The sequence below is a fragment of the Lissotriton helveticus genome, chromosome 5_1 (genome assembly GCF_964261635.1).
Source record: "Lissotriton helveticus chromosome 5_1, aLisHel1.1, whole genome shotgun sequence".
Lineage (NCBI taxonomy): Eukaryota > Metazoa > Chordata > Amphibia > Caudata > Salamandridae > Lissotriton > Lissotriton helveticus.
In genome coordinates this window covers 1,662,919,984-1,662,930,683 of record NC_136065.1, presented here as the reverse complement: position 1 = coordinate 1,662,930,683, position 10,700 = coordinate 1,662,919,984, and the positions used below count along the sequence as shown (strand labels likewise).

Here is a 10,700-nt window from a genome sequence, read left to right as displayed (position 1 = left end):
TGCTGATCTCTCTTTCTTCCAAGGCTAGCTGTTTATCAGCCAGGGCTTTTTTTCCTCCAGGGCTAATTGCGCCAATTGAGCCTCCCACTCTTCCTGTTGGAGGGAAATATGTGAAGGCTTGAACTGGAGAGGCCAGTTGCTGAATGTCAAGCACATCCAAGACTTCCTGCACATTTTGCATCAAATATCAAAAACGATTTAAATAGCATTGCCCTCCTGCCCTCCCAAAATCTAAGTCAGTGCTCTCAGATGCATAGAAATACAAAGGAAAAAGAGCACAAAATAGAACAAACGTCGTATGCAAAAATTCTTTATTTTTGGAATCAACACTTCAAGTACATCAGAACCTAAAAGTAGAGAAAATGGTTGTACACTAGATAATCCTATTATAGTCTGTTTTTGCAACACCCCCTTTCATCCTGGGACTCTAGGCTGTGCGCCAGAAGCAGATACCAGTTCCACTACACTCACTAAACCGTCACACAAGTTTAAGAACAATCTAGCTCTCCTATCCAGACAGTTATATGCGTCTACACCCAGACACTCAAAAATAGAACTCCGCTCTTCCACCAGGAAAGTGAGCCTAACCGATACGGACAGATACATGGAGGAGGATCTGATCTCTAAAGCTACTCTGTCTCCGTTAATAATCATTATTGTAATGTCTCACTGGAGAGGAAGTCCATGTCAGCCGTGACTATTGAGCTTATCCCACTTAGGAAGCAAAGCATAAAGCTTGGGTGAATATGAGCCATGTCCCCACTACCCCTCCCACCCCCACTGCAACCAGCACCCGATTGCACCGCCCCCCAACTACCACCTCCCCAAAGCACTTCCATGGGAGGGGGCAGAGCCAAAGGGGAAACCTAGAACTGCCTTGTGCCAGGAGCTGTGATAAGACTACAGTGGTATTTGAGCGTTTGTACCAAATAATGGTATTCTTTCCGACACCACAAATGTCTGAATGTTACAGGGGAGGGCGCAGAGTTGAAATCATGCTAGTGCATGGTGTACGGGTTTTAGGAGACTACTGGAATAAATTAAAGTGGTATAGTGGTAATGGCAGTACCGCAGTTTAGCACATAACTGGCAAGAATGGAAGGTCTGCCCTCAGCATTCGTTTTTTAAAAGTGACTTTAATGCCCCCAGTCTTTAAGACAGGCGGTACAGCAGTTACAAAACGAAGCCCACTTTGGGAGCGTGTATTGCAAGAATTACAAGGGTCATCATTGTGCTCAGAGGAGGGTTAGACTGCTACAAAATCTTTCTGCTGGTAGTTCCCAAGAAAACCTTAACCAGTTCAATTGTATCCACCACAGCTGTCTAACAGTCTGTTAGTAGGCAAGTTTCAAAATAGGTTCATGGAATGTTCTGCCAACAGTGCACTTCAAGCATTTATGAGAAGATGGGCCCAGTGATTAGATCAGGAAGGACCAGACCTTGTGCAGTTAAATCCACAGCTGGGGTTTAAAACAGAAGATCCCGGCATGACTGCTTTTGCACTAGAGTTGAAATCTGTGGCGCCAGTTGAATTTTGGGCAGGCAGAGTACCTGCACTACAGACCAATGGTGTAAGAGCGTCCAGTTGGATTGTGGATAGCAGAACAGGAAGGCGAAGTAACTGCCCACTCGTACCACACCTTCTTAGAGTTGTTGCAGCGCCAGAAACAAACACAGACCTTGTCACCTTTTGAAAGCATGATGGGTTGCTGCAAAAAAAGAGGATGGAGTCGCCCCCACCAAAGGTTATTCAAACAACCAGCTAAGTGAAAATCGTGAAAACGAAGCAAAGATCAGACACTTCTATTCCCGAAGACCATTCCCACCTCCAAACCCCTATGATTTGATAAACTCAGAACAGTCCTGAAACAATAATAATCTAGACTTTCCACACAGTAGGGGAGGGGGTAGTCACAGTGATCTACAATCAAGTTTCTCATTCCGTAAGTTTTCTTTATTAAATCCACCTATGCATTAGTTTATCTTGGCATTTCATGGTGCTATTAGAGTCCTTACCTTAATGGGAAAAAGGATGGGGAACCAGGAGAACATCCCCGGGGAATGAGTTTCTGGACGAATACCTAAAAGATAAGAAAAGGACACATGCATATCTGTTAAAAGGAGTCCATATACACTGAAAGTGACCACAATGCAAATCAAGATGCCGGCTCAACCAAAGTCACCCAACCACGTAGCCAGCTCTGCAAAGCAAATCAGCTGGCAACACACCCAACCATAAACTCTTCCCAACCATAGTTGTGCAAGGCCATACTTACTGAGGGTCACATCCTTGTACAAAACGGTCTCAAAATAGCCAGAGAAGCCATGCAGGACAGTGTTAAGCTCCACGGAATACTCAAGTGCCTTGAACCGATTGTTGTCTACAACTGCATCTAGAGAGTAGGAAAGAAAGAGGTTAGAGGAAAACGACTGGAGGATGCGAATTACAGCCTCAATGTAGAAAAGTCTGCTGGGTGGCAAAACAGATTATCAGTTTATTTCAGGAGGGAAGTAAAAAAAATAGAAGTGACTAAAACCAGGCTTTAGAAAAACTGAATGAACATACAACTGACCTTTGTTAGGGTGGCAGAAAGTAAAGCAAGGCAGAGGATCAGCCAGCTGGTGAAAATTGTGCAGCCGGACAACATATGGCATCTCAAATTGAGCCTGTCAAAGACAAAATCCAGTCCGACATTAAATTCCCCAAACACAGGCCAAAACTCCTTCAGCCTCCAACCACAAGAGAAGGCAGCAACAACTTTTAGCACTGTGCATCTCCATATCAGGTTTCTGTTGTGTGATGGTAAGGTAAAACGTATTACAGGTTTTGAAAATCAACACCGCCTTTTTAATGGCCATCTATACAAAGTTGTATGCACGATCGGCAAGAGGCTAAGAGCTTCTTTTCTCACCTCAGGGTCTCTGTCTTTCTCTCGACACGCACGCACTTCGTTGTACAGCTTCGACGAGGAGATGGGTGCCAAGAACGATGTGTACTCGCTGGGGATGCTAACGCCATCCTCTACAAAACAATAACATTTGCCACTTAAGAATCATATTCAACTCCACAACCACACCCTAAAGAAACAAACGGCCTAATATTGCTTGAAAAAGCGGCGGCATCATAACATACTGATTGTAGACTCCCGTATATTTTCCTCAGTGGGCTCAACTGTAAAGAATTTTGGTAAAAACGTGTACCCATAGACTACCTCTACTAATTGTGGAGTATATGGAAAGGATTGGTGGCAGGTAATTGGTAGCGCCTAGTTACAGATGTATGTGACCTACAGTTAGAGGGGCTACCTAAAGACCCTTTGGATTTAAAAATCTGGTCAGTTCACTCTAACTTGAATCCCTGCCTTCCCAAAATTATGGAGTAAAGTACACGGATGACCAAATGACAGATGGCTAATAACTTGTTTATTTTGGATAATATATGTAGCTCAGCATAAAATCTGGTATCTCTTGCAAGTTGTTTTTCATCCATTAAGAATGCAACAATTCCCCTGGGTCCCTGCTGGAAAACTGCTTGGTTATGGAACTAATCACTACCATTGCCCTGCTTAGGTAGATTTCCATCCACTACAATAAACCTACCTGTCACCCCCCCCACGTCTTCCTTCCCTTTGGAGCTGGTAGTCACGTAGCAACCAGGATCACTTTGCCCAGGCATTCGAGCTCGAATTTACTAAACCCCTTTGCTGGTTTTGACAAGCCCATCATAAATGTCTGTGTGCCTGAAAAGCCCAAGTAAATGCTTAATGCAGACTATACATTTCCTCCCTACTGGGGGAAAATGTTTAAGAAAGCTTGAACTATCCATCTATGCTACCAATGCAGGATGATTAGAAAACCGTGCTGAGGATTTAACATGTCTTTACTTCAAAAGGGGAGCCTGCTGTCATCTACCGTAAGAGCTGGATTGAGCAGTAGGTTCTGGAAAGAAGAGCAATGCTGCGAGCCACTTGAAAGAAACGCACTGCCCATTGAGAAAATTAGCAGAGCCCTGATTTAGAAGCAATGAAGTGTAAGGTTCAATTGGCTGAAATTCTTCTTTAAGGCTGTTAGACCGAGCGCGCCCAGAGATAAGTGTGCTGACCACAACTCCAGAAACGAAATAGTTTAAGAGCTGCAGTGCTGTTTTCCTCTAAACGTGCCTCAATTTCTTTTTCTCATGCAGACCAAGGTCCCTCTGATGCAGCACTGGAGGGAGGGAGGCAGGCAGGCAGACACACACACACAGACAGACACACACACAGACAGACACACACACAGACACACACACAGACAGACACACACACACACACACACACAGACACACACACACACAGACACACACACAGACACACACACAGACACACACACAGACACACACACAGACACACACAGACACACACACAGACACACACACAGACACACACACAGACACACACACAGACACACACACAGACACACACACAGACACACACACAGACACACACACAGACACACACAGACACACACACAGACACACACAGACACACACACAGACACACACACAGACACACACACAGACACACACAGACACACACAGACACACACAGACACACAGACACACACAGACACACACACGTGTTTCCAGAAATAACTTGGAGGACTTTGGAGTGCACTACAGTGGGTTCATCCCATACAAAAGCACAGAAAAGTGAGACTTGGGACTCGAACAGCTTTTCGAATCGGGCAAGTGAGAAAAGTTGCAAATGCTGGGCGGATAACTGCTTACCGTTAGAAACCGGTCAGCACAACCAAGTCGTCAAACCTTTCCCCAACCTCTGCCTGTTATGACAAAAGTCCTCTGAATGAATGACTGCCTTGAGCTCACGTTATCCATGTTGGCATGAGGTTTCTTTAATGTTAATCTTTTCTTTGATCGCTCGACTCAATGCATCAAGTTTGATTGTACAGAATTTCCATGCTTTTTGGGACACCCAATAATATTAAAGCTTCTAAATCCGTTTTGGTCGTTGCTATGTTTTGCTTTTGCAAACAGGGTCGAGGGGTGTCTTCAAGGATGATCATCTTTCAATCTATTTTGAGAACACGGATTCAAGTAATATAATTGGAAAGCAAGATGTTAGAACTGGTGTTCTGGAGTGTACGAGCAGGGAAAATCTGTGCAAGATATGACGTTACCATAGTGGTGGAGAAGAAGAACATGGAGGAGTCTATGCCTGAAGGCCCTTTAAAGGTGGGCTTGAAAATTGGGAAATTCTACAAGGCCAGGCATGCTGTAACAAAGGGGGAACCAGGTTAAAAAAAGGTGAAGAGGATGAGCACTCGTGGAGAGTTAGCTATCAAAGAATTTGAAATGGAGGAAGCACAAGTATTAGTACTGTTCGTTGCAAGTCCCTCTTATGCATCTGACCCATTCTCTTGCGAGCATTAGGAGGGTGAGAGAAGGATGAAAAAGCCAGCAGGTGTGTTGGTGTGTTTGCTGATAGTAATGGGGTAGCCAAGCTTGTATTGGGGCCTGAAAAGTTAACAAATTATTTGCCACTCAAAATAAAACGCTGCTTTTTGATTTCCGGGTCACGTGACTTCCTTGGTGAATGACAGTGAGGTGTGAGAGTGTGTGTGGAAGGGGGGGTAGTAGCAAGTTGACGGATGACGGTGTGCAGGAGTCATATGTGATTGTTCATGAAAGAAACTAATATCAGTAAAACCATCACTACAGTGCGTAATTTGCACATGTATGAACAGAAAGTAGATTAAAGAAATGCCATCAGGACACAGAATCCGTAAACTCTCACTTAGGCTACTTACAGGAACATCAAGTTGGAGAAATTAACTTCTCTCAAAACAAACAAACTATAAAGGAGGGAGAAGAAACTAATCAGCCCATACACAATATGTATTAGAATGGAGGTTTCACTCCATATAATCTGGTACATACTCCCAACAGAAAAAAGAGCATTGGGTCCACTGAACTCTACCAAAATGTCCCAATACAGTGCTCTACATTTGTGTCACGCTCATTGGCATCAGCAGCTATGTACCACAAGAAAAATCTACATTTTTGCTGCCTCTTCTCAAGTGTCTAAGGTGAAAAGCACGTTTCCAGTGCCATGAACTTCTGGCTACAAATGAAGCAATGATTCGCACAATTACCATGGTTTACAATGAAAATAGGTTTCCAACGTTTTACCCACTTAAAATACTACCACCTGGAAGAGAAATTTTACTCCAGGAAAAATAACTGCACTTTCAAACGTAAGGAGCAAATTACCACAGCACATTACCTTTGATGTATGTGTACATTGCCTATGACTGGAATCCAACAATGGCAAATAATCCTATTCATATACAGCAGGCAGATTTAGCATGCTAGACAGCTAAAATTAGGTTAGCACCAACCCTGCAAGTGCATCTGATGAAAGAACATGGGCTAAACCACAACCTGGTGCCTTGGAGAACTAGGTGACCCTAAAAAAGAATGTTTAAATGTCCTCATGATGCAAACACAGTGAGATTGTTAGGTTAGGGTAAGACTGGAGGTGTTAATTGGGATCACACGCACTTATCTGGCTGAAAGAATGCACAGGTGTGATCAAAATCAAAATGTGATACTATACTACTGCTGGAAATTTGATGGACATTCTTGAAGTCTATAGGTAACAAGTTTTCAATTTAAATATAAAACCTATTTAAGGAGAAGGCAACAGTAATAGATCTGTAGCAACTGACTACGTTTGAGATGGAAACCAAAAGTGACTTTCATAGTTTTATTTTAGAAGTGTTGAAAAACAGCCATAAGTTTCGATCAAACTCTTAGTTTAGAAGTATAAATAAGGGTTTCGTTTTTGTGGGTAGATTTATTGGTTCCTATTTACCAGTGGTTGTGTAAAACTCACAAGGAAATGTATATTTACTTTTTCTACTTTGGTTTTTAAGAAATTGTAAACGGAGGAATACATGCCATAACAATTTTGAACTGACTTTTTTCATAAATGAACAGGAAATACTATCAATATTTCTCGCTCTGAAATTGCCAATTTATAGTTGTCCCACAAGCACAGGAGGAAGAGATTGCAGTTATCTTTATGCCTTGCTGCAAGGATGAAAAGAAACGCCATGCAGCACGTGACAGGAGAGTGTTACGGGCAGCAACATTTATCATGGTTTATCTGCTGCATAGAAATCTCTCCCAGTATATGGCTGAGATCAATTTTGCATATTCATATGGCATGTACAGGCTGACGAGGATCTGGGAGGACATCACCCCACTAGGGTGAAAAATAATTCAGCTGTCAATTCAGAGTCGAAGTAAAAAAAAGTTACCCAAGTGTAACTCTAGTCATCCGTGTTAACTGAACTAATGAACAATAGACTATTGTTTTATATGGCATCCAGGATGTGCACACCAATAAGTTTATGGGTAACAAACAGCACTCCATAACAGGAGAACTAAAGAAAACAGAAGCAAAAACCATTACCCTATGTCAGTCCATCACAATCTTGGGCCAAACACAATAAGGAATCTGACCCACTTGCAGGTGATCACACACCCTTAAGGAAACTCTGAGCTCCATCTAAGCACTCGGGGGACAGCTCGTTGTCTCCAAAGGAGCCAAGCAGCTCGCTGACGATGATGTCTGCCTTCTCAGGGGCTGCCCAGTCACGCATATCACCCGACACCACTGTGACCTGGCTGCCCCACTCCTCGAAGCGCCAGTTCTCCAGGCTGAAAAAAGGGTAACATTAAAGGGGAGAGGTAAGCACATACAGTGAAAGAGGAATGATATGCTAGTGTACGAGACGGTTTAGAAAGACTGGAGGATGCAGTGCATGCCAGGTGTTCACTCACGTCACAACAGCATTTGGATTCTTCTCCACAGCATACACCTTGATCTTACGGTTGGCCTGACTGGCTGCCCGTAGTGAAGCGTTCACCAGAGGCCCTCTGCCTGCTCCCAGAACCATGAGCACCCTGTAAAAAGTATTATGGAAGTAATTCCAGAACTCCAAACACAACATGACAAATTGAGTAACCTGCTGAGACAAAAAACAGGTGTAAACTAATGCACAGGATGTAGACTGAACACCAAGCAAGTGAGCTGAAAGAAAAGTTAATCATGCTTCCTAATAAAGCCCCCAAGGATGAACATGAGCAAGCAAAATTTACTACAAGTACTTGCTGAGGTGATGCTTGGACCTTTGCTCCAGACTCAAAGGAAGTTTGAGCACGGTTGCGATCAGGGGAACAGTACTATAATAATATTTAAATGTTGGCTCCGATCCCAAACTTCTATTTTAGGTCTCGCCTAAGACAGCACATGCCCTGTATTGAGACAATTTGTTGACAGTAGGCTTCGAGCCTACTGAATGATTGTATCACTGTTTGGCTGTATTGCCACTCATTTGCTTGCTGTCAGCTTTCTTGGGCCTTCCTTGCTCTTCTGGTAGGTGTCCCTCACCTGGAGCACGGCCCCATTACTTCTGTCCCTTTACTGCTCCCTTTTCTCGAGCTACTTTTTTCTATTTGGCTAAACTCTACATGTACATGTGTTTTTCAGATGTTTCCATCATGTACTGTGTGTTCCTCTTTTTTTGCCAGCGATTCTCCTTTGACCATAGCTTCTTCAGTTTCAGTTCTGGCTCCCAGTCCACCTTCCATTGTCTTTCTTGCTTCCAGCCCCCTTCCTGGTCCGTGTGCTTCCCCATCCCTGCTTGCACACTCTTCGTTATCATTTGTTGCTTCATCCCCAACCCACCCACCATTGTCCCTGTGCTTCACCATTGCTGCTCACCAGTCTAGCGCTCCCCCACTTGCATATTTCTCCCCCACCTTTCCTCATACCTGTCCACTCCCCATCCCACTCCCCCGTAAAAAAAGAAAGTGCATTAGTGCCCTATCAAAAAAGCACATCGCACACTATATAATTTACTAATTTATGTCTTATTGATAAATAAAACAGAAAAAAATGCTTGCCTAGTTTTGTAGGTGTGTGCATTAGTGTGGTTGTGTGCCTACAAAGGCTCGACCGCTGTTCAGCATGGCTATAAATCGTTGCCAAAGCCAGTAGGTCTCAGTGAGATATACAGGCTTTGCCAATGCATGTTTAGTCTGTACCAAGAGGGGGATTTGGAATGTTTCACTTGGAGGAAAGATGGGTAGGGTAGATATGATTAAAGGACATCAGTAAGAGAATCACTAGTTAGTCGTTTATACTTCACAGTAGATCCAGTCTACAATTCCCTCTAAAGTCAGGTTGAGGAGGATCGTTTGCAGACCAAATCCAAAGAACATAAAGCTGGAAGACGAGGGGGTGCTTTGGCCGTAATTGCACTGTTACAGATGACCTTAAATAGGAAAGATCAGCAACCCAATAACACTCAGAACATCATGTGACAACCCAATAATGAAGAATGTCTTAAATGCCTGTGTTCCCGGTCCCATCTCAGAAAATACAGACATTCTAAGAAAAGGGATGCGGGGGTCAAGACCCTATTCAGCTAGAACTATAACAATATTTTACATCTCCAAAATATAGTCTTTAGCAACAGAGGACTGAATGTTCAAACGGTTTAGAAACCAATGTAGAGATGGACAGTTTAAAGTCCCAGAATAAGTTAGATTTCCAAACATGTAATGAAAATCAACCAGTCCTCTCAAAGCAGTGTAATCTGTGTTTACTGGTCATAGAAATCCCAATTCATAACTCCAGTTGTCCTCTCTTTCTGCCAGCTACGACAGACAGGACAGCTTGGATTCCCATCCCAACCAAATAGGAGACAAAGCACGTTAAATAAGCCATGGCACAAGCTGGAATGGATTTGCATCAGTCTGGTGGCAAAATCGTATGCCCTCATATCACCCTCAAAGTCATGATCGTGGAAAGACAGCATAAAGTGGCAGCAGGTATAGCTTCCTTGCACCAGGCAACTGAGTTGAAACACCAAGTACAGGGAAGTAAAATCTGGTGTTCCAACTGAATCAGGCATTCCTACGTTTCTGTAAGGAACTTTCTATCTGCCAATTATCACTGCACTCTATCCTTTTAGAGAAAGCCCCCTCTCCACCACAAACCGCAGGAGTGACAGGGTGGGGGTGAAAGTGTGCCACAGAGGCAGATTACCACCCTTTTATATTTGGTGTGTGGATTCATTAGTCCCACACCCCCACTTGTTCGGCTATCGCCTGCGCCAACAGAGAAGAATTGTACTTACTGTGTGTTTGTATCCTTCTGCTCATCAGGTACACGGTCCAGCAGACATTTGTAAACAGCCTGGAGAAACAGATAGCATGTCAGCCACAATGTCATCTTGACAAAAGAGAATAAAAAGTGACCCTTGAAACAAAGTCAATAAGCTTAGACCAAGTCTGGCTTGGGGTTTGCATTGAAAAATGTATGTATAACATCCACAGATACACATTTTATTTGTTTAAGAATATGTATGGTAGTTACTATAAACCAATTAAAGAGGATCGTCGTGAGTGCGGAGGAAAGAGAATCATGCACCTTGCTAAAGGCGTGCTTAGAAACAGCATCAAGAGGCAGCCTATGGAGTTGTGCAAGGCCGGTAAATGGACAGAAGGCCGTCCTTTAGCCCCTGTGGGCATTAGCACAATATTTATTTTTTATTTTGTTTCTTGTATAGCGCAGGAATTCCACCCCCGAAGGGGTATCTCCGCGCTTGCGTTCTTACCACAAGCTGGT

At 43.4% G+C, this 10,700-nt stretch overlaps 1 protein-coding gene across 1 annotated transcript in view; it reads right to left on the bottom strand.

Annotated features, from left to right (window-relative positions):
* Positions 1-294: 294 nt before the first annotated feature.
* Positions 295-10,700, bottom strand: part of PRMT5 (protein arginine methyltransferase 5) — a 143,576-nt gene continuing 133,170 nt past the window's right edge. The window contains exons 10-17 of the mRNA XM_078644885.1: positions 10,210-10,268; positions 7,847-7,969; positions 7,548-7,723; positions 2,913-3,022; positions 2,574-2,667; positions 2,277-2,393; positions 2,017-2,081; positions 295-1,709 (exon numbers count right to left, since the gene is read on the bottom strand). Coding sequence (XP_078501011.1) covers positions 1,557-1,709; positions 2,017-2,081; positions 2,277-2,393; positions 2,574-2,667; positions 2,913-3,022; positions 7,548-7,723; positions 7,847-7,969; positions 10,210-10,268 — 897 coding nt within the window. The 3' untranslated portion in view covers positions 295-1,556. The remainder of the gene's footprint in view (positions 1,710-2,016; positions 2,082-2,276; positions 2,394-2,573; positions 2,668-2,912; positions 3,023-7,547; positions 7,724-7,846; positions 7,970-10,209; positions 10,269-10,700) is intronic.